This window comes from Triturus cristatus, chromosome 10, assembly GCF_964204655.1.
Source record: "Triturus cristatus chromosome 10, aTriCri1.1, whole genome shotgun sequence".
NCBI lineage: Eukaryota > Metazoa > Chordata > Amphibia > Caudata > Salamandridae > Triturus > Triturus cristatus.
The window spans coordinates 446,228,512-446,253,170 of record NC_140593.1 but is presented as its reverse complement, the minus strand read 5'-3'; the positions used below and the strand labels follow the sequence as shown (position 1 = coordinate 446,253,170).

Sequence of the window (24,659 nt, the reverse complement as noted above, 5' to 3'; positions counted from 1 at the left end):
CCATTACTTAGTTAGTGAACTGTTGTCAGCTACCTGAAGATCCTCACTACCTGAACATTTGCATCAATGGATTGCAAACCTCTGTCTGTGAAACCTGTTCTTTTCCATCCTGTCCTCAACCCTTACCGACTTAGCTGACATAGCTCCAAACTGCAGAACTGTAATCATGTTCAATATCTTTATATTGGCCTTGATACTAGTTATTACTGTGCAATTATTTTATATGTGTTTAAACATTGTTTATCTCTATCTCGAGGACTCCTATCCTCACCATCTCCTTCACCTAGAAACAACCTGCCTCAGCTATTCTAGAGATGGGGAGTTCTAGCCTTGCTTTATTGCTGTTCTGCAGCCTCTATCATATATGTGTTGGCATATTCTACAGCTTGGGGAGCTATGATCATCCTCTTCCCCCAAAAAGTCTTCCTTCTGAGAAACTGTCCATCCTTGTTGGAAGAATATCAGAAATACTCTCCATTGTTTTCTCTGAGAATGTGGTCCTGTAATGGATTCTCTAAGTCGCTGTTCAGAATCCTTAATTTCATGCTTTTTAGCAGGATACAATTCTGTTTTTGTATAGGTTGGATGTGGATGAAATGCATGGTCTTTGGTGACCATCATCCTTTGTGTGTGGCAGGCTCTTTTCCTATTCATATCTCCTGCTACCACAACTCTGTTCCCCTTTGTGCAGCTCTTCCACCAAAATGCAGGCTCCCTTAATTGGGTGAGGTGTTCTACGTCTCCACATATGGTCCAGATTACGAGGGCTCTTCTCTGTTTTCATCTCAGTCTCCTCTTATTTCCTATTGAAACATTGGTAACCTGCTCATGAATATATTGTGTGTTTGAGGCTAGTGAGCAAAGCTACCTTGATCATCTGAAAATTAACTTGATATAGCTTCCGATAACTATGCTAATATCAGGGCCATTGGAAATTTCGGGGAAGTGGAGGACCAAATTATGCAGCAGGGTTAACTGTATTATGCAGCAAAAAAGGCAAATTATGCATCATATTGTGGCACATTATGTCATAGTATTGTTTGATTTCTTTTTACATTTTAACTCATGTTTACTGTCTGGGCAAATATTTCACCTGGTTAGTACCTGTTTACAAACCAAACGCAGCAATAAGCAACTTAAAGATGACCAGTCAACTTCTGCGAAGGGGTTTCCACTGCACAGGTACACATCGCCACGTATTTAGTAACTTTCGATCTGTTTGAGTTTGAAACAGTTTTTGTTAAAACATGCGGATTATGCCGCAATTTAAGGATTATGTGGCAAATGCACCAAGCCCATAATAATGCGGAATTCACAATTGCCCCAGGATCACATAATTCCAGTGGCCCAGGCTAACCGTAAATGTTTGCATGTGTTGATTGTCCTTGTTGCTTAGCAGATCTTCGGTATGAGTTAGTTTTCAATAAAATGGATCAGAAGCTGTTCTGTAGCCCATCAATGCCTCCTCAAGTCAGACAGAAAGCAGTAAGATGTTTAAAAACACAGTTTTCCTTGTCAAACCCTGAAACGTGCTAACTATAGTTCACTTCCTTTTTAAATTTTAAACACCTTGATGCATTATGGCATTGGGTTGCCTTCTACTCTGAGGTTGGTTGAGGCTTTCTTCAAGAATGCAAATAGGATTGCATTCCATTCCATTTCTATCCTAATTGAATCACAGCCTACCCCTGGAATGACCGAGATGAGCCCTGCAACCTCTGTCTCCCCAGAGCATGAAGGGATTTCCTGCAAAGCCTGCCTCTCCTTCAGCTTCAAAAAAATACTTTGGCACTGGAGGCAGAAGCACAATATGCAGGACCAAGAGTTACTGGGAATGCCCAACATTTTTGGAGCAGAGGAGGTAAAAGCCTACTTTTCCCAGGGCCATAGGTAAGAAGACCCTGAGTCCTCCGGTGTTGAGGTGGAGGTCAAGTTCCTCGAACCAGCATCACAGCATGCACCAGACTCTGGGCTGAAGAAGAGGGATACACCATGCGCCCCAGCAGCACCTCAAGATCAGCCTTGAGCCCCTTAACAACCAATGACTGAGGCAGAGCACCACTCCAGTGGGAGTCTGGTATTGAGCCCAAAGTCAAGCCGAAACAAGCCTAAACTTTCAGGTCTCATACGTCCAGCTGGTATGATCAGGACTCTAAAGTATGGTTTGACGTCGAGCAAAGCCGCTCCCAAGTTCAGTGAACCCTAACCCACTTAGTAACTCGCTATGTGTCTAGGAACTAAAAAAACCTCACTTGGCGACGAAGCCATTTCCTGATCAGCCCCAAGCTGTTGATAAACCCCACTGTGAGCCGAAGTTAATGCCAAACATCCACCAGCATAGGCACTGAATTCGGTGCCAAAGTCCCCTCTTGCCAAGGTGAGACACTTCAGATGGGTCAATTTTACAAAGGCTGGTCGATGTCCTGGATGAAAAACAGAAGAAACTGTTTATTCATCAGGGCAAAGGGCAACATATTGGCAAGATCTCTTGCTCCAGAGCTCATCCACATTTGCTAACAGAAGCCATGTCTTTGAGAAAGAACCTCAGTTCTCTCCTCTTACGTAATGAAGCCCCAAAAGGGATAAACATGCAGCTATCCGCCCTACACCCTCTCTGCCACTACCCTTCACACCACCACCTCCACAATCCCCTCCACCGGACACCCTGATAGTCCTTACTACCCACAGAACCTCTAGGACGAGCGCTTTAGGCCTCAGAAGAGATGATGCCTGGGGCAGTTTATGTAGTGATCCCAAAGGATGACCCTGGTCACAAGCCATATCCTACTAAGGCATCTCCACCAGATGATACTACTGTGCATCTTGCAGTAAAACAGTGGACTGCCCAACATCATCGTGTCCAGTCCCATACTATGGAGGATAAGGACAAATTCCTTGTGGAAACATTTTCCAAACCAGAGCGGTCCGCTGTTTATCTTCCAATGCTAAAGGGCATAATAAAGTCCGCTAGTGACTTCTTCAAGGATCTAGTTAAGGCCAGGGTGGTGACTCCAAGGATAGAAAAGAAATACAAGTCTTCCTCAAAAGATCCGGCTTATATTCGTAGATACATTCTCACTGATTCCCTGGTGATGCACCCTGCCCATAAGAAATTCTGCACTGTCCAGAGGGATTCTCCTTCCCCTGATTAAGAGTTCAAAATGCTTGGCACTGCAGGAGGTGGCACTTGGGGCAGCCACACATTTGCCAACGTGGTGGGCCTGCTCTTCAGGTAACATCACTATCTCTGGGAGGAGAAGCTGTGGGGCTCCTAAAGCACCTACTCGTGGGTCACCTCAAAAGACGACAAGCTGGTTGCTGGGAGCAAAATGATTAACAGTGCTAATATTTAGCGTTCCCTCAATGCAGTAAACACAGCAGCTAGAGGGATCAACATTAGAACCCTTCTTCGTAGACACACCTCCCTTAGGCTCTGAGAATTTAAGGTCAGAGGGGCAACAGCATTTCTTGAATGTACCTTTGATCACAAGCATCTGTTAAGCCCTAAGGCCGACTAGCTGCTCAAGAAAATCAGAAAGGATACAGACATAGCAAAATCTATGGGTGGCCGACAATCTCAGTCCCAAGCTTTCTTTTTAAAGCCGCATACCAGGGGAGGCAGCCAGCAAGGGGGCTCGGGTAGAGACCCATTATTAGCAGTACTTGTTGGCTTTCCATACACCCAAATGTCCAAATGCTTTCAGAGGAGCACATACAGAGGAAAGTAGTTATTTTCTTGCTTAACCATCCAGTGTGACTCTGCTAGATTGTGTATTGACTGTCTGGCTTTAGAGTGACGGGAGCAGGGGTTGTGCATTCTGTTTAGACAGCCACTTTGGGGGGTTGGGGGGGTGTGTCCTGCTTTTTCAGGGTGAGTCAGAGCTGGGCTGCATTCAGAGTAGGGAGTAGAGGTTTCTTTCACACCTGAATGGGCCTGGTCTGCCTTAGACAATATTGTCTCCACCGCCTGCCAGGAAGCTGAACCAGAGAGGACAAACTGGTTTTGGCTGGGCAAAGAGCTTCTCTGCCACAGAGTAAAAAAACTATTTTGTATTATAAAAAGAGGGACCAGACCCAAGACTTTTAGATGGCTTTGGACTTCAAGAGGAACCTCTGCCAAGGAGAAGAGCTGGAAGAAACTGGAGGAGGTGTACTGCCCCTTTGCTGTCTGCTGTCTGGGGTTGGCCTGCAGTAGCTCTTTCTGCCAAGGAGAGGAAATGTGTGTGTATCCTGCTTGAGAAGTGTCTCCAATGGCTTGGAAGGGGAGCTTGTCTCCTGTTAATTAGGTCTCAGGAACAGCAAAGACCTCACCATCCTTCTGGGCACTGTCTCTGGAACCGCTGGTTTCAGTATCCGTAGAAGAAAAGGGCAACCGACTCTGTCACCAAGTCCGTTGCAGGATTCCGTGTCCTGAAGGCCCTGCAGAAGGCACCGGCGCACTTCGCACCGCTTCCTTGGTCTCACTGAAACTGTCTGGACGATTGTCACCAAGCCATTGCATGCTTCGCATCCTGGGGGCACCGCACTCCGCACTGCCTCATCTTACCGACACTGTTGCTGCCCGACACACATAGCCTGGCTTCATCGACTATACCCCCATCTGCCAGCACCACACCGAGCACCGCCTCACCCTGCACCATAAGCCTTGGACTCACAGAGGCTGTCTGGACGATTGTCACCAAGCCGCTGCCTGCTCTGCTTAGTGAGGGCACTGCACCCTGCACCGCTTCCATTTGTGTGCTATGCAACCGCGACTGTTGCCCTCAACCGACTCGCACCATCGTGTCGGCCGCAACAAGAAAGGTACTGTTAACGAGTCTGTTAACGCTTTAGCTGGCCCGTACTGACGTGGTCGGCTGGAACTGTTCAATTTGTAACAAGGAGACTACAGTAAATGTACCAAATGACAGATTTAATTTTCTCATAGATGTTCTGGTTCATGCTCTAGAAAGCTAAATGAGGTCACATTTTCTATAAATTCTCAAATATCTTTTTATAATTTAGGTCGGAAAAAAGGCCGATCATGCTAAGTGAAACATGTACTTCCAACGCCAGCAGCAGTCTGTGTGGTGACTCCCCAGTGAGCTACTGTAGCTTCACCATGAAGTTGTGATGAACAACTAGACCACAAACATTCATTATAAAGTGAAGGCCCCCTGAAAACCATTTTGCTGGAATAGTTTTTCTCTTATTTGTTATTATCTTTGTTTTGTTTTATTTTTATATATTTCCATAAGTTCCTTGTTATTGGCATAGATCGTGTTATCCTATAACCTAAAAAACATAAACAGAAGTTCATGAGATCTGATTGAAACGTCTAGATGCATATTCCTTACCTTTACATTATCCCCAGACACCAGACTGGATTTGGACATTTTTCTACAACAGTACCTCTGCACATCGGTAGAGGGCGTCAAGCGACTCAGTAATGACGTTGTCCTCTAACAGATTTCCTGGATTATTCAATTTCAGTGAAAACAACTCCAAACACAGGAGATTGCACATAGTTTTTCACCCTCATAAAAAAGAAAAGGGAGAGGGGCTGAAATAAATATTATTATAATTAATTGTTAAAATGAAATCGGGAAAAGTCAGGAAACGGGCACTGCAAAATACACCAAATCAAAAGGAAGCCGCTAGAAAACCCAAGGATGCCTTGGAATATTTTCTTTACATATAAAACGAAAGCTAATGGCCTCTCTGTTTGGGTTGCTGCCAACCTTGACCGAACAACCAACCTGGAAATCTAGTGGTCCCTGGACTTTCAGCTCATGTGCCACAGCAGTTCAAGACTTTATTCACTTGATCTGATTTTATCCCTTTATAAAGTCTATTTGGGTTTTATCATTGAAAAAAAGCTTTTAATGATAGGGGCATTCGCTCTTGCAGATCAGTCATAATCAAGTGTTTTTTGACCCACCTGACCCTCAACTTAACTGCAAAATGAGGACATGTTTGATGTTTTTTGAAAAAGCAAGAAGGTCTGAGGGAAAACCTAGCTCCTCTGTGATGAACATTGTCTGCATAATTTCGCCTGATGGTCACATAGCTAAAATGTGCTTGAGTACCATGAATCATTGTCTGGTACTTTTAATTTGTTTTACAGTGATACGTTGTAGTTGAGGTTCCAATTATGAATTCAATCCTATTGTTTGGATTTTAATGATACTGAAGCACTTTAGAGCGACCGAGAGCTTGTGTGACCGCTGTAACTGATAATGTAAAACACTACTGAGCATTTTGTTTATATGCAAGTTTGATGGTCTTACTGGAATATTGTTAAGGTTTTTATTAACTTAAACAAAGTGATTGATTGACGTCATCTACCAGATGCGATCTCGACAGAGTCCATTTAAGCCCTCCCTTGGTGTGCTGATTTTAGGGGTTCCCACCTGTGATGCCAGTGTTGGATCCGCTGGCGCTGATTGCCCCTACTTTGGCTCTCTTCCCCGACACAGAGTTGTCACCTCTTCGACCTCAGGAACAGCGTCGGTGAACAGCTTTTTTCGGGCTACCTTTCTCCTCTTTCAGAGGAGCACCCTGCTATTTTCCCCTTGGGACACAGATATTTTGGTGCTGTCGGTGATGACATAACTGGCATTCTTCAGCCTACTCTGGAGTTTCATTGGATGTCTGTCCTTGGTGATGCTAGAGGCCTTGATTCCTCCCCATCCTCAGGCTTGGTTTCTCCTCCTGGCCTCACTTCAGAGGCTAGCTCGGCTTTTGCGTAGAGTTGCTGTGGTTCTGGCGCTGCAGCTTCCTTCTGTGGAAGTGCCCATTTATCCTATACTTGGGGTGCTTCATCAGGAGGGCCAGATGAAGACTGAACCTTCTCTCCCCTTCAGTGAAACCCTCTTTGATATTCTGTTGGGCACTTGGGCTAAACCCGTTTCAAGCACCTCCGTGGACCAATCTATAGCTCATAGGCACCATCCTTACCCTGGAGACCCGCTCTGCCTTTTCCAATAGCCTACTCCATGCAGCTTTGTGGTTCAGGCTGCTACAGCCTCCCCGACTTAGGCAGTGTGCCCAACGTCCCTCCAGACAAGGGGTCTAAAAGTCTAGATTCTCTTGGTCGATATCTCTTTTCTGCCACCAGCTCCGCTTTGTTGTTTCCTTCATACCACTTGTGTTTTGGGCTGCTTTTCTCATGTGTTGTGGGATTCAGTCTCGCACCTTCTCTCCACTGTCCCTGATGACTCTTTGGACACTCTTAGTCAGGTAGTCCAGGATGGCCGTCGGGTGACTAAATTGCTGATTCGTTGTGGCATAGATACCACAGATTCGGTCATATGAGGCATGGCTCTTTCGGTAGCTCTTCACCGGCGTGTGTGGCTACGCATCTGTCTTCTCTGAGGCTGTTCAGTCTGCCTTGGTGAACATGCCTTTCGATGGGCAATATCTGATTGGCTCTCAAGCTGACTCAGCATTATGCCTTTTCAGGATAGTCTGAGTGGAGCGAAACCTTAATCCCTGATTGCTATACTGTCCTCCCCTCTTCTTCTTGCTCCTGCCCCCACCTCCTGCTTGTTGAGTGTTTCTCCACACTAGCCGGGGGGTTCTTTCCTAGCAGATGCAAGGGAAGGGGCATGATTCTTGGCCTAGGGTGCATTGTGTGGTCCTGACCTAGGTGGTGTTCCTTCTTTTCTCTCTTCAGGCGTTAGCACTTCATTTGCTAGTTTTCGCTATACACTGGCAAGACCGCCACTTGCCCTTTATCTTTTTTCTCTTAGATTCCTTGCGGACATACCTTGTCTGTATCTTGGCATGGGTGACCTACTCAGCCGACCCTTTCTCTTCTATGCCTTTGCATGGCCTGTTTTAATCTACTTCTGCCCTGCATGAAGTTGGTGTTACTTTTCACTTTTGGACAATGTTTTTTTGCGCTTGTTAGAGACGTTTCCATGACACCTCTGATACCAACCCCAATGTTTCGTTACTGTCTTGGCTGTTCTTCAGATGTACCTTCTACCCCTTTTTGGGGGTTTATGCCTACTTATCATCTTTCTCCATTTCTTCTCAGACATTGGTTCCTTGATAACCCACTCTGGGTTGGTTCATATGGAGGTTGGTGATCTTCTGGCATTCTTTTCAAGGGTGTCTCATTCACTCCGTGTGAGCGCGGATACAGCTCAGTAAGGCGGGCTTTAGCATTAGTGGTGCCTGATGTGACAATCTTTTTTTGCACCCGCCCCACATGACCACCTCCTCTGATCCCCTCACTACCACACGGCAAAAGTGCTCCTCATCTCTCCATAGCCCCCCTCTCATATACATTTCATATGTGCCGGTAAAGGCAGGCTTTATTAATCCACTCAGCTATCCATATAAAATGCTAATCTATTCTTTGCAGCAGGTAATTTTACCCTCTGTGCTACTTTATGGCAAGTCAAAACTGCAGCTATACAAGACTCTGACCTCCTTTCCCAGCAGGAACAAGAGTTTTCTTGCCAATTTTATAGTTGCCTGAAAGACGGACACTGAAGGATCCCCCCACCCCCACCCCCGAGGTCAGTGCCCAGTGTGCACCACCCTAAAGCCGGCCTTGCCCAGTGGTCCCTTCACATGCCTACAGGCGGCAGGTCCGATCTCGTACTTTAAAAAAAATAAAAAAAAATTTAACCCAGTGGATCCAATCTCGCCGCATGCCCATGGGCAGCAAGCCTGAATTATCACAAAAAAAAAGTGTCCCAACGGGTCTCGCTGCATGCCCACGAGCGGCAGGACCAAATTCTTACATTTTAAAAAAGAAAATAGTTCCCCAGCGGATCCTGACACATGCCTATGGACCCTAATTCTCGGGCCCAAATAGTTCCTTTGTTTTTAAATCACGCCCCTGCAATCACACCATCCACTTTCAGCCTGTGGATGGTAGGAGTGCTGAGGGCTGGGGAAGAGGAGCAGAGAAACTGCATAACCTACTGGGCCGGAACAAAAAGTACTTGCTATTTGGTGCACCAGTCCGAGCAGCAGCAGTGTTCTCCAGGCAGGAGGATGCGTCGCAGCAGGTGAGTTAACATTTCCTTTCCTGCTCTCTGATCCAGTCTTTTATTTGGCTCTATAGTCAACACTGAGCAAATGAAAGGTATTCTGTGGGCCCTCTTGTAAAAAGCATAACCTTTCTACAAAACTGCCAATTTCACAGTTTTTTTTTTGCAAATCGAAAATCCTGGAGGGTCTGGCTAGGATCTTTCGCACAATAGTTTTAGCTATTGTTCTTGGCCTCCCACCCCGTTCTCTTGGCCAGGTGAACATTAAAGCGGGGGGGGGGGAATGTAGTATGTTCATATGGAGTGTTCTTTCCCACTCGCCTTTATTCTTCTACCATGTCTTTTCCCATGTTTTTGCACAGTTGCGTATTCAGTTCCGTACGGGGTTCTTCACAATGTTTATGGTGGGATGTCTTCTTCCTCACCTCTCTTCCTGGCAGCCAGTCTCTCTCTCTTTTGCTTATACAGACCGGATAGCCTAGTCAGGGATCTTTCATTGAATCGGTTCACAGAGCCTCCTACGGGGATGGTATTGATTAGGTAGCTCTTTCAAAGGTATGGAATCTGCATCTAGATGGCTGTCAGATGAATAAGTTACTTACCTTCGGTAACGCCTTATCTGGTAGGTCAGACAAGATCTTGCCACAGATTCATTACAAACCCAGCCATCCTCCCCGCTGTGCGAACAAATTCTCCTTTTTCTTCCCAGATCCCTTCTATTTACACTTGTGCCTTTTCATTGGTTAAAAAAAATATATATATAAACGTTTTTCAAAAAGAAGAATTTTTTCAGGCACACTGTTTCCATAGCAGTTGCTATACGTGGCACCATGTTAAAGCTCGGAAAGTAGTTGCGGGAAAAACTGACATCAGAGGAGGGCTTATATGGACTCTGTCAAAGTCACATTCAGTGGATGACGTTGTTACCGAGTCACTTGATGCCCTCTACGGACGCGTACAGGTACTGCTGTAGGAAAACTTCCAATCCAGTCTGGGGTGTGGGGTTAATTCAAAGGTAAGGAATCTGCAGCTAGATCTTGTCTCTACCAGATAAGGAATACCAAAGGTAAGTAACTTATTCATTATGGTAATCACGTCTACATAGTAATGCATGGAAACATGCATGCCTGTATAGATGGATTGATAAATGATCAGTTATTAAGTGCAGCTCGGTTTTGTGTCTGCAATACGTAAACTAGGGCATTTGAAATTTACCAGAAGGATCTACTCTTCAAACTCTGAATGAAATGGCTGAGCACTCCATTATGCTAAGAATTGTGGTAACGGGGAATCACTCTGACACTGTACAATACTTTCATCCAGGGGCGTAACACAACCACCACTACCATCCGGCCCCTAACAACATTCTGCTGGGGGAGCGGGTGTCCATCATCTTTTTACACCTTTGCCTTCATCTCACTTTGGAGTACCTAAGGGATTTGATTTTCTTATCTTCCTTGACAAGTACCTTTAATCCCTATAGAAGTCATTTTGGGCAGTCCGATGTAGCACTGTGTTTCGGTTGTTGAGTATTTTCATTGTTCAGTATTTTTTTTTCTTAATTTCCAGACGAAAAGCTGGATTTTAACGATAGCAAGTGGGAGGATATCCATGTCATCACTGGAGCACTGAAGATGTTTTTTCGAGAGCTGCCTGAACCACTTTTCACCTTTAACTACTTTAATGACTTTGTCAATGCAATCAGTAAGTACCTGAAATACAAATCCGTGATTATTGTAATATTAACTAAGGGAAGCATTTCAGTCGAACTCTGCATACATTAAGTAATCAGCCTAAGGCTGTGGAAGACCACCTGAAAAAGTATAATGAATGCAGATAAGGGGCCTTGATTGATTAAACGTGTGTGCACGTTATTAAGCAGAGAACATGTCACCTCTAGGTCATAAGTGGCGTAGGTAAGTTACCATTGTGATGATGATGAGGATTTATTTCCTCCTGTGAAATACTAATCTTTCCTGAATGAACACGCAGTTACACTACATTGGCAGACAAGCTTAGAGACTGGTCACATTGGCACCACAAAAAAATTGTGAACAGTTACACATCCTATAATCCTATACTTGTCTAGTTTTTCACTGAAAAAAGTTAACGCTAAGGTGCGTTTCAGGAAAATCATAAACATTTACTATATCTATGGTTTTTAATAAAAACCTAAGCAATTCACCAAGAAAAACCGTGATATTATATAAGCAAACCATAACGGATGATGTCGCAATGCTCTACTCCTGGTCTTAGACATGGCATCACTGAGGGCATTTCGAATGACCTAATCTGTGACATCACTCCAGATGACAAAAATCCAAGCTCTTCTTCAACAAATAGTGTTTCTGAATGTTCATAGTTGATTGACAAAAGCCAGTGAGTTTCATGATCACATTGTCCACTAACAAGATAATTCTTTGAAGCCCACTCAGCATGATAGTGTGATACTAATTTCCCAAAACTACTGAAATTCCCACCAAACCATTAAAAAGCATATTTCGGACTAAATTTCTTCTTTATTGCTGAGTTGGGTGTAATTCGGTTCGATGTTTCTAGCTGTAGCACATGGCAATCATTTTGGGGGGAGCTTGAATGAAAACACATTTTTAGACTTCCTCCTCCCCCATTACCACCACTCCACACCCAACCCTCTACCTGATGGATCTGTGTGAAACGTAACCAGCTGAAACGTATTTTGAATGAATCAAGCCAGTGCCACATTTCGTGCAGGTATGTTAAAGGGTTCAAATGTTATAAACCAACTAAAAAGCACTTTTTTAATGTCCGGTGCATCTTAACCATAATTACTCTGTTGCTGTCACCGACTGTGCATGTTTCGATGTAAATATCTGTTGATGGCACCTGTGACTGTAGATCCATTCAGGCTCTGCATACGCCTGCCATCAAGTGTAGAGTACTTGTTTTTGCCTCAGCTTTATAGTTAAGGGTCGTACTTCACGCCTTAAGGAATTTAATTTTAACACCTGTTAATAACTTTGTCCTCCCTTGGCCACCTTGTACCAAACTCGGGAGGCGGGGATTGCGGCGGGAACTGGATAAAGCAATCCGAAATCAAGCGAAGAGCTTTCCAAATTGGGCACTGATTGGTCAAATGGTTCAGATGTTATGAAGGGGACCTAAAACTTGTCATTTTCTATTTTGACTTGGATTTCCAGTTAACAAACTTGTTGGTTATTTTCATCCTACGAAACCACCAATATTAATTACAGTCCAACCTTTCTGTTGTTGTTTGCCTTTTCTTGGTTGAGTGAGTTTTCGTTCTTACAATAAATGATTACTGGATGATCCAGTTTCGGGATTTTGTTTTCCTTGAGACGTACCATAAAGCCAGGAACGAACTCTTGTGGTTCCTCCCCGTTTCTTGTGCACAGGGGGTGTCCATAACAGCAGCCTTATATACTTTCAGATTGTGCACATACACAAACGTTTTCAGACACTTGTCTGCCAAGACCCAGACACCAGAACACACCATCACGTATCACCTGACTCTCTCACTCTCATATGCCCACAAATACCCATAAGTACATGCATTTACAGATAGCATTGGACTGCCACATACCAACCCTCCTGCACCTCTCTCTCTCTCTCTCTCTCTCTCTCTCTCTCTGTGTCTCTCTGTGTCTCTCTGTGTCTCTCTGTGTCTCTCTGTGTCTCTCTGTGTCTCTCTGTGTCTCTCTGTGTCTCTCTGTGTCTCTCTGTGTCTCTCTCTGTGTGTCTCTCTGTGTGTCTCTCTGTCTCTCTGTGTGTCTCTCTGTCTCTCTGTCTCTCTGTGTGTCTCTGTCTCTCTGTCTCTCTGTCTCTCTGTGTGTCTCTGTCTCTCTCTCCTCCCTTCACCCCCCAATTGCCGTCCACCAGAAACGACTGGTAAGTGGGACAAGCCGAAGTTGATGTGACTTGGGTTGCACACATTTTTTGGACACTTGGAGGCACAGTAGCTGAACTGTCAACTGGGATAATCTTGGATGATGGGGTATAAGGCTGGTGTAGAAATTAGCCAAATAATGGCAATGGAGATTTAAATGGAGGTTATGCTCTAATTCCAATCATGGTGTTATTAAAGGGGTAGCTTTCTTCAGCAAACTATACAGATAGTGGGGGAGATACAGACGCACAAAATCCTTAAGCGCGTCTCTGTGCAGCGTAAGATAGATGGCGCAGCACCAGTCATGGCAGAGATCTGGTGCTGCTTGCCCTAAATGAATAATTAAGAGGCCTGCTCACAAAATTAAATCATTTATCCATTCTCACCATGGAAATAAATACGCAACACAATTACATTTTTAAATACACTAATTACCTTTTCCCCTAAAACAAGGCTGTAAGCTACTCAGAAGGTGTATGTGAGCTACTGGTAGCTCGTGATCAACCTGTTGGAGACACCTGGGATATACTGTGCTGGCCTGGTAGGTGGCTGGTATGGTTGCACTGCACATTAGAGGAAAGCTTGGGATGTGCTTGGGGAGGGGTGCGATAGAGGGCTTGGAATACAGGAAAATAAGAGACCTACACAGGAGTTCCCCAAAAAAACAGTCTAAAATTCATTCACATGTACATGATGATGTATATTTTTCTACGTGCTTAAAAATAAATCCAGTCCAGCACTCGCGACTGAGTGTCTTCACTGAGTTTATCAGAGCACCATTTAAGCACATTGCCTGGGGCTGCAACCCGGGATAGCAAAAAGTCTAGCCTTGCCTTTTGGAAATAAACGGATGGTCATTTCACGATTGTCGCAAATTGTTTACTGGCTGTGCGAGGTCTGACTAATAAGAAAGGAAAGTTACTAACTCGGGGCCCAATGTATCAAACCCTGTTCCCAAACCAGCCTCTGCGAATTGCTCAGCAGTGGGTTTTTGCGGAGTGCTTCTTCTTGCAAAGCTACTCTGTCCCATTGCAAAATGTATATTCGCAGAAGATATTTTGCAGCCTTCTGCTAATGTCTGCAAATTCCGGAATGGAGGCTGCAAGGGATAGCAGACCTCCATATGCATGCCTTCCACATTTTAACACAGTTGTGTCCGTGAAAAGGCTCCTTCGAAAATAAATGAAGTAATAGTGGGTGTTTGCTCTCCCAAAGCCTCTCACTGCTGCCTCACTTTGTGAATCCGTTACCATTGCAAGGAACGTAAATATGAAGGCATCTCATGGTATCTCTGCATAGGGTAGTAGCAGAGACCAGTTGTGCATTTTCTTTCTTTAGAACAATTTGGGAAATCTGACAAATTGTAATACATTTGCCTAACCACCAACATGTCAATCCCAAAGGGAGGTAAGTCACACCGTGGACTCCTGGTCTTAAGCAATTCATTGGGTAAAGCCATGGTATCTGATAAAGACATCTAGTCGCAGATTACTTAACTTGTGAATTCTCCCTAGGCGTCTGACTGGATCAGGCAATCTTTCTCCGCAGTACCTCTGCACCAATGTGGCGGCACCGCATGGCTCTGTATGATGTCTGCTCAGGATATGACGTCGGCTCCGGATATGACGTCAGTGGAACCCTACAAGTCCCCTCCAGGACGCTGACGTCAGTTTCTTCTTTTTCTGCGCTGCACGTGGATCCGAAGTAGCATATCTCGAGACATTTTCGGCCTTCTGTGACAAACTTTTCTCGTCTGAAACAGTGTGTTAAATTCCAATACCCTCTATGTTTTAGTCCGGCGCTCGCCAGATGTCTGTTACGGACCCACATTCTATCTGAATGCGGTGCTTCGGCGAGCATCACAGCGCCAACAAGTGTGACGGCTGCCAGCGGTTGAAGCCAAAGGCGCTGCGGGATCTTGCATAATACTTCTGATGGCACGGTTGTCGCATACCTCCAGCTCCTCGCGGCGTCGGTCATTCTCCCAGTCCAGGGGTCGTTCCCATGAGCGCCGCTCTTTACCCTGTGGTCCTGGGCAGCGGTTCCAGTCTCCCGCTACATCTCATGGTAAGCGGTGTCGTAGGAGATCAAAGTCCCGGCCTTCGCTTGCTCCTTCGACTCGCGATGTGGATTGCGGAGACTTCTTCTTCCGCTCCAGCATCACTCCCATATCTCCCAGCTTTTCCTGGAGCCAGGACGACTTTGAACCAGATGCAGGTGTGCTTGCGGGCACCAAGGAGGTCGGTGGCAGTTCCAGTATTAGACACACAGGCGTCGGTGCACATTCCTTTGTGGCTACCACTAGTGGTGTCTGTTGACTTCGAGGCGATGTTGGTTGGCCCGCCAGTGCCTATTTCTACGGCGCGGGAAGACTCTGAGCTGAAGTCAGTGCACGACACGACTGCGCTTTATAGGGTTGGTTTCACCTCGGCTCCTTGCATCTGCGCCAATGTCGATCTACGCCTTTCCCCCTTTTCTTTGCGGACATCAGTACGGTGAAATGTCGGTGCTGTTTGTTGTCTATGGTGCCGTTGTCGGCGCTGATAGTTTTTGTAGATGTTTCAGAACGTGAGGGGATAGCCTCCTTGGATCCGCCAATGCTTGTGGCTCCTACTCTGTTGGACAGCTCGATTGCTGAGCTGGGTAAAGGGAGCAAGTTAGATTCAGCCCCTGCGTCCTCTCTCATCGCCACCTGGCTTTGCCTCGGAAGCCAGTTCTTCTTTGGCAGAAGTTTTGAAAAGAGTGGCTGATGTCTTACCTCTAACTCTACCTACAGTGGAGAAGGATTTTGACCCTTTTTGAGGTCCTTCATCCAGGCCAGTCGGGGGTTGAACCAGTACTCCCTTTTTGTGAGGCAATTTCTAATATTTGATCGGGGGCATGGGCAAAACCGGATTCGGGTGTACAAGTAGACCGTACAATTGCCCACAACTACCGCCCTGCCCCAGGGGACCACGCTTGCCTTATTCGACAGCCAACCCACTGCAGCTACGTCGTCCAGGCCATTAGAGCATCCCCTGAGATGGAGAACCTTCTCCATTCCCCTCCTTGAAAAGGGTCCAGGTAGCAGGGTTCTTGTGGAAAACTTGTTTTTTTTCTCCTCTAGTGAAGCTTTACACTCCACCAACACGATTTTCATCCGCTGACACTTTCCTCATGCCTTGAGGGACTCCTTTGTACAACTTTTACCTCTGTTCCCAAAGGCTAACAATGGCGAGTTGAGCCAGTTGATTTCAGATGGTCGCCAGGCGGTCAAAACTGCTCATCGGGTGTGGAATACACTCCACTGGTTCTATTGGTCTGCTGTGGCATTGCACCCGCACATCTGGCTTCGGGTGTCTGGATTTTCAGAAGCTGTCCAGTCAGCCTTGCTTGACATGCCATTTGATGAGGTTCATCTTTTTGGAGGCCAAGCAGATGCTGCCTTATGTAGGTTTCGGGATAGCTATGGAGGGCCAGACCCTTAGCTTGCTCCCCCTCCCTTTTCCCCTTGTGTTTTCAATGCTGTTATATGCGTTTTGTGGCATCAATCGCCAGATCACTGTCTCTACCCTGGTCTTCTGGTGCTGCTGACTAGCTGTCTATCTTGAGACCCTGCATAGGGCCATACTCTACTGGCCAGTGGGGTTCTTGAGATTTGCCTGGTGTGTGTTTCCCTTATCCTGTGATTTCCTTTACCCGTATGTGATATTGGCCACTTGGGCTTATTGTCCTTTCTTCTGTTCCTTGACTGTGGCTCAGGACTTGTTATCATGTCCTGTTATTGCGTTGGAAACCTTCTTTCTTGGTTGCAGTCCTTTGGCAGCCTCTTATTTCCCCTTAGAGGTTCTATCACATCTCAATGGTACGCATTTTTTGCTCTCCACTCCTTTGGAGCGGTTTCCTTCTACTCTCTGATTGTTAAAATGAGAATGTGTTTTCTTGAGATTTTTCCGTATTACATCAGGCTAAATGTCAGTATTGCCGTATGCCACACACCTCCTGGCTTAAGGTAGGATTGGCGATTTTCGTGGAAACTTGTTGTACCTAAGCTTTGGGATTCAATGGTGCCGTTTTGTGCCTCTGGTGGTACATGTACCCCAAGACAGGTGTTCAAATTCCTCTGATGTTGGGAAATATACAGCATACCCCAGGTATTTGACAGTCCTCACTGCTGCGGACGCTCAGCAGGGTCGGTCTGGTTGTCATTCGATTGTGGAACGGCATAGGTTTTCCTTCTGCCCCACCTCACAGCCATTAAGTGGTCTGTTATCCTTCCCTCATGGTCGTTGTGTGACCTGTTCTCCTTGCCTCCCGGCAGTTGAGCGGTCCTTGTATAAACCTGTGTTCTACATGTATATCATGTTCCATGGTTGCCCTTCCAACAGGGATTGCTTTCCTCATCTGTCTTATGGGAGTCTTTCCCCTGGATATCCCATTGGGTGTCTCTGGAATACTCAGTCATACCTTCTTGTTGACCTCCTAGGTCTAGATATTGGTAGGCGTTTTTGAACAAGTGCACTCTTTCATGTTTTCTCCTTGGAAGTACATGCCTGTTGAGATTCTTCTAGCGGGCAATGTTGTCTTGTGTTCGAGACCCGCTTTTTTCTTGGAGAGGCGTTCCCCCCCCCCCCCCCCCCCTCCCCACTTTTTTCACCCTCTGTTGCTGGTACTCTGGCGTTCTCAGCGTGCCTGGAGTGTTGCCATGTATTATCGGGCTGCTGCATGCATTACGTGCATAGGTTTATTGCTAGGATGGTGTTTAGTTTTTCATATGTACATTTATGCCCTTTGGATATGTTTTGTTACACAGGCCTTTCGGCCGCATGGTGTCCATCCTTTTCAGTCTGCTGATATAAAAAAATAATAATAATTACTACATTTTTCAAAAAAAGGGAGACAATTACACCGGATTGGTTCTCCATGATAGAACTCCTACTTCTTTGTTTGGTGTATACCTCGTTTTCTAGGGCCCTCCCCTGCTAGGGTTATGGGAATTTGCGTCTGGTGGCCCTTCTTCTGTTGCCCTTATCAGGGCAGGAGCCTCATCTTTTCTTTCACACCCAGTTTTAGTGTACTTGGGTTCACCTAAGGCATTCCAACTGTTGTCGGGTTATTTTGTGTAGGATTTCGCCTCTTTTCCCTCACTCTGTTTTCCCTTGCTGAGGTCATCTGTTCCCTCGGTCGGTCTTTCCCTCCATGCGGTGGGGGACTTAATTAATTTTGTTGTTTTTGGACGGGTCCATTTGCACTTTTCTTAATACCTTAGTTTTTCTATCCACTACGTGGTTTGCTTTCGCTCCTCTAGTGTCCACTTTCTTTCATCTAAGACAGATGCAATCATCTGCCTAGTCGGTCTGATGGCTCAGTCCTCTATTGTATACATTAATCTCGGTCAGCCGGTCCTCCCGGACCTATTTTGGGATTGGTTCGCAGACCCTCCTCCTAGAGACTACGACTATAGTATCTAATTCCAAAGTTAAGGAATCTGTGGCTAGATGTCTCTATCAGATGAATAAGTTACATACCTTCGAACTATGTATCTGGTCAAGACATTGTCTAGTCGCAGATTCCTTAACGCCCCACCCATGCTCCCCGCTCTGCGAATTACCGATTGACCTTTGGCATGGGAGTGGTCCTCCCTTTTTTCCCTTATTCTGCTTCTGTTGTGGTGGGGTTCTCCAGATCAGCTGGTCTGGTCTTATTGACTTTATATGGAGCTCTCCTCCACCCTTTTCTCCTGGTATATTGATAAGGAAGTAGGAGATGTTTTTCTTGTGTACTGTCCTGCGCATTGCTCTACATGACATGTTTTTCATTGACTTATGCCTTTTCCTCAAGGTTTTTCTTTTGTGTTAGCATAGCTTTTTCCCCTTTTTCGTTTGTTGTTGTAAAGATTTATTCCTCTTTTCTTTTTTAGCACACTTGTTTTCACAGCCAGTTTCTATGTGTCTCCGTGTTACGTACGGAAAGTTTCACAGAAGAAGCTGACGTCAGCGTGCCGAAGGGGACTTAAATGGCTCCACTGATGTCGTACGGAGCCATGGGGCGCCGCCCCCTGGCATGCAGAGGTGCTGAGAATTTTTTTCCTGATCCTGTCTGACACCTGGGGAGAACTCACAAGTTAAGGATTCTGCGACTAGACTATGTCTGTACCAGATATGTTACCGAAGGTAAGTAACTTGTTCATCTCGACTAAAGAGGACATTGTTCTATATGAAAAGACCATTATATTATGACAGTTTCTGTATTGATTAACAGTGCTGTCCCCTGACAGAGTCATTCTTACAGCCTTGCACATTTCCGGCTGTCCATTGCATTATAGGTGTGTGTTTCAGGCATAATATAACCCGTATTTGTTCCTTGGCAGGCTTTTTCAAACCTCTGATCATATAATATATGCACTACCTTTGGAGTAATTTACTGCATAGGCAGAAGGAAAATTTGAATTTGTAGATTTGAATTTTTAGTCGAAAGACTTTTTACATCTGATTCAAATGTTAGAAACCTGACAGCATGGAGTATATACAGTATGTACTAATTTGAGTATTCTGTTTGCCATATCCTTTTTAGAACAAGATGCTAAGCACCGTGTCAATGCTGTGAAAGATTTAATCAAACAGTTGCCAAAGCCCAACCAGGATACCATGCAGGTGCTTTTCAGACATCTCAAAAAGTAAGTAGTTCTCGTTTGCTTTCCAAGAACCTATTTATCATAAGTGTCTCATTTTGATTTTTGATTTTGTTTAGTAATTTAACAAATTCTTTTCGTATATGATTTATTGATTATTAAATAATTTGCCTTCTCTCATACATATTGGTAAGAGATTGTTATCAAAGAAATGAACGTGCCCGAAGGCTCAGTTCCTTTACATTGAACTCAGATAGTTTACAATATGCATGAAAAAAAAATTCTTTACAGTCGGGGGTATTTTATTCCTTGTAAAATATGGTTGTTGCATCACCCTCGCTCTACTGCAACCGCCATTAAATCCTTTCCGCCTACCCTTTCTAAGCAGAGATCACAATTGCAGATAATTTATAATACATATTGTATCTGAGGTGTGAAAATAATTACATAAATAAGCAGCTTGTATTTTATTGCAAACGCATGCATCAAAGTTGCCACTTTTGGGTAACACAGACAACGTTTCCTGCTCCCCTGCGGTGAACACTAGCAGTTCAGAGAAGAAACATTTTACAGTGGGCACTTAATGACTGGATTTTCGGGATGGACAGTTTAGATAAAAGCGGTGTGAACACCTTCAATTGTTTAAGGGGCAGTTACGTGTTCCCCTCAGAGTCCTTTTTTCACAGTGCTTATTGACAATGGTAGAGGCTTTGTGATGTCACAACTCACCTGCGATTACATATTGCAGTAGCGCAGTGGAGTACATTTCTTATTAGAGGTGCCTTATGATGTTCTAAATAGACTGTAACAAGAAAAACAAGTTTTAATACAAGAACTGCCAACTGCAGACTGTGATAAAACTTTTATATGATGTTAATTAAGCAGCTCAGAAAGCACAGAAAGATGCTCGCTCCAGACATCTTGTAAACATTTCTTCATGCAGGTTTTTCATGTTTGTGATCTCCGCGTGTCCCAAGCGTAGATACAGCACATAGATACCCCTTTATCATTCTTACATGGTGTACAAACCTAGTTATACCAATATCAGTTGCTTACTTTCCACCAGCAAAAATGCATCTTTGGAGCCTCTTATGTTTTTTGACGTTAGTATTTTGTTTTTGCTGCCCATATGGGTATTTGTGTGATACAAATACGTTGTTCCTCTCATAGTCTTGGTCTGCTAAGTTCTCGTATTCCATTTTGTTGCACAATATCATTTGCTCTTTGGGGCTGCCACACTTGCCCTAATTCCTACTGTAAATACCTTCCTTCAGTTAGTGTTCCATGCCAACAGTATCATTGGCTTGAATGACTCACTTTCAGACCATCCCTAATAATGTTTAGTCTGTGTTTGGATTAAAGTGTGTTCTTGAATAATGTTGCATTTGCCTTGATTTCAGAGAGCAGTCTAACTTCAAAGTTCGGGCGTGTTTTGCATCTTCATAACTCAATGTTCAGTGTAGACATATAGCACAGTTTTATTTGTTGCAATTGTGTGCCATACTTTCAGGTTTCTGTTCATTTCCCCAAAAGATTGCATCCTTACTTGGTCTAAGTTCTCTAGTTGTCCACTTTTGAAATGTACTACAAGCTAAGTCCATTCAGTGTGATAGCGCCTCACTCTTAGGTTTAGAGCAGGAAACAATTCTCTCCTTATTTTGAGAGGAAGAACATCAGTGACTCCTAGCATGTGTTACTCAGATTGCAATATGTATAGGAGGAACTAAAGGTGAGGTCTTTTTGATTGCACTTAGCCCATGGCTTGTAGAGGACGTCTGTATGATGAAAAGCATGGTAAGTGATCAGCACTCATTCTTCTCTTTTGTTAATTAGCATGCCTTCTATTGCTATTCTTAAGTGGTCCAGGAATATTTGAGGTCTTTTCCTTGAAGAGTTTCTGTAAAACTGCCTTTTTTCAGGCCCTCATGACTCGTGTCTAGGAAGCTGGCTCTGTATATTCTATACCCAAGTAAGGTATAGTGTGAACACAGTCCAGTGGATCCCCAAAGGCTTTACAGTGGCTAAAGTAGATAATACTAATGCTCTCTTTCGTGGTAGTCTGGGCAAGCAGTTTGGCTTATCAGAGGACAGTGCTAAGCATTTGTTGTAAACACAGACAAGAAATGATTACGCACACTCAATGACTAAATCCGAGACCAATGGTTTGTAAAAATATTAGTTTTAGTATACTTATTTTATAGAACCAAAGATACTTTGTTGTAGTAAAATACGTTTTGCAATATCACCGTTTTTTCAATGTAAAAAAGTGGAAACTTGGTGTGGAAATATGGATTTTTATGGTCAGTTATGTCCCCTATCTTGGACCCCAACGGTTTCATGTATGAACCATAAGTACATGTATGTTTCCTCCAGTTCCAGTTATGAAGACGCAAACACATGTGCGTCCACCGTCAACATGTCCTCTTTCAGATCCGCCATGAATGGGTCGGATATTCTATTCCCAAGTATGAAAGGCCACCGGCTTTATATGGTTCACTTATCCCATTTTACAGTTCAGACGAGTAGGCCCTGATTCTGCCATCAAGTCTTTTCTGCCTTCTGCCTCTGAAAGCTCCAGTCTGAGCTCGCATCTGTACCCATGAACTTTGTCCTACTCCCTGCGCGGCTAACGGTGCCTGACTCCAGCCTGTTGCCTGCCAAAAACTGTATTTCACCTTCAAGATTATCTGCTTTGCTCCGCTCCCTATCCAATACATTCCTGTCTAGTAGTTTAAGTAAACATTCTCCCAGCTACCGAGCAAAGGGCCCGGCTTCTCTTGTCTTCATGCAAGTAATTAATAGCCCTATTACTATGGAAGATTTCTGCCCTCGCATCTAGTGTAGACACTTAGACGCTTGTACACGCACTAACAGTCAGTATAGTCAGTATAGAATAAGATTCTATCCTAAGAGACCTTTCTTTCTGGATAACACAGTTCTTTAAACATAGGATATTAGATATGATTTGGGATTAGGTTGACATAACCCCAGACTTCTGTCTCCACATGTAGAGCTAAATGTCAAGTCCCCTTCATCCCCTAGTTACACGTCAATCACACGTCATGCTGCTGCACGCGCATCTCTGCCAAGTATTTCCGCTGACATTGCGAAATTCTTTCATGGAACCACCCATTTATGACATCATAATCCAATGACGTTCTTTAAGTTACGCCCAGTTACACCCACTTTAGTTACGCATGTATGTTCTTATCTTGTTATCAACTGTTACGCCTCCGGCATCTGTTTCACTGTAATGCCTATTGTATATAAATGATTACTTGTCAATAAAGGGGGTCCTTCACTTCCTGAACCTTCGTGGTGATGGAATATGGAGTCCTCAATTCGAATTGATTTTGGAATAAAGCCCGTTCCGAACCTCTAATACCACGGATTCTGCCTCTTATTTTACTGAGCTATTATTATAGATTTTCCGCATCAAATTAAGTCCCGGTAATTAAATTATTTACCACATGAATGGCGCCCGAACAGGGACACTTTCTCATCTCACGCGCCGGAGGTGCGTTGCAGGCCCGGTCTCCTGTCACAGCTGGACGGACAACAACGCGTACCCACAGGATTTCCTGTATCTCCCTCCTGCCGAGCGGGGGTAACTGAGGCTGCGATCAACACCCAGACGAGGCGGTGAGAAGTGCGAAGTATCCCGACCAGAGCCTAGCTGAGAGAGCAAGATCCGAGGTATACAGAGGCCCACCAGTTCCGAAGTTCCGAAGTATCGAATCGAGTCCAGTCCGGTCCGAGTCCAGTTCAGTTCAGTTCCGAGGCCTTCCGTTCCGAGCTACCCGGTGAGTACCATTGTCGGGGAGGCGTTCTGACGTGCACATAGGTTGTGCCGGTCAAGACGGGTTTGGGTACACAAATCCGGTCTGCACTGTTTCAGCAGTGTATCTGTACTATTTAGCAGTATATCAAGTATGTCTAGTATATGAAGTCAGAATTATCTAGTTAGTATCGAGTATTATGCTTAGTGAACGGCCATCATTGTTGTTCATTAAATGTTAAATGTTAAATGTTTTAAATACGTTCTGCATATTGTGGTGTGAATGACTGTTCATTATTGTGTTTCGTTGTATTAAACGTGTTCAAAATTAGGGATCAGATCAGTTCTCAAAATGCCGCTCTTTTCGAAATTAAGACAGATCAAAACCAGAAAAGGGGTACTCGAAGAAGCTGTTCCCATTCCTCCTAGGGACACTCCAGGGTATTTTATGTATCATAAACATGGCCTAGACGCCATATTATTTCTTGATTTATGGGTAGACTACACCAAGGAATTACCAGAAAGTCAGAGGTGGCCCGCAGCTGGGACCTGGGATGCAGATTGCATCGTGAAAGTAGAGGAAGAATTATGGAAAAAGAAAGCTAGACAATCACAGAAAGATGCCATTGAATTATGGCGTAAAGAATCGTATAGACGTACAGAAAAAGCACGTAGACAGGAAGAGAAGAGTAAGGAGAATTCAAATAAAGTTCGAGAAAATATATTAATTGAAGAAGGTACTCGAGTAAAATCAGAACAAGTAGACAGACAACGAAATACCCTTATGAATGGTATGTATCCTCTCCTGGCCGAAGGATTACCTAAGGCTACTCCGGAGATACCAAAAGACTTGCCACCCCCATTGTTTCCGATAAAGGTACATCCCAAAGGGCATCCCAGAACCGCAGAAGATGTTTTTCTTTCCTCTTATTTAGACGACGCAGCTCCCGAGTATGCTAATGCTGCGCCACATAGACCGCCTGCAGAGGGGGTTCAACGCCAAGACCCTCTTCCGTCTGTACCTCCGCAACAGCAAACTCCGACACAAGTTCAGGCAAGCACATCTGCTTCGACATCTGTATCCACACCTATAGTTGCTATATCACGTTCGACGAATCCTTTCACATCCAGCACCCCAGGTGGGGCTACCGGAGGTACATCAAACATTTTTTCCACGCCACCCAGAGTAAATAAACTTTCCTTTCAAGAATTAGCCCACCAACGTACGCCCAAACTAATAACCCCCAACACGCTCAAGGAACTTCTAATAGATTGTAGATATGACCCTGTGCCCGGAAAAGGGGACGAAATGATGCTAGCATCATTACGTATCCGACGAGCTGCTATATATTTAGGGAAGCTACCAGGAATGACTACACACTTAGAAAATATATA

At 44.6% G+C, this 24,659-nt stretch overlaps 1 protein-coding gene across 10 annotated transcripts in view; it reads left to right on the top strand.

Moving 5' to 3' along the window:
* The window catches only part of ARHGAP12 (Rho GTPase activating protein 12), a 432,157-nt gene that overhangs the window by 393,596 nt on the left and 13,902 nt on the right, over nt 1-24,659 (top strand). For all 10 annotated transcript variants that reach the window (XM_085631848.1, XM_085631845.1, XM_085631846.1 and 7 more), the window contains 2 exons: nt 10,560-10,694; nt 19,429-19,531. In XM_085631848.1, coding sequence (XP_085487974.1) covers nt 10,560-10,694; nt 19,429-19,531 — 238 coding nt within the window. The remainder of the gene's footprint in view (nt 1-10,559; nt 10,695-19,428; nt 19,532-24,659) is intronic.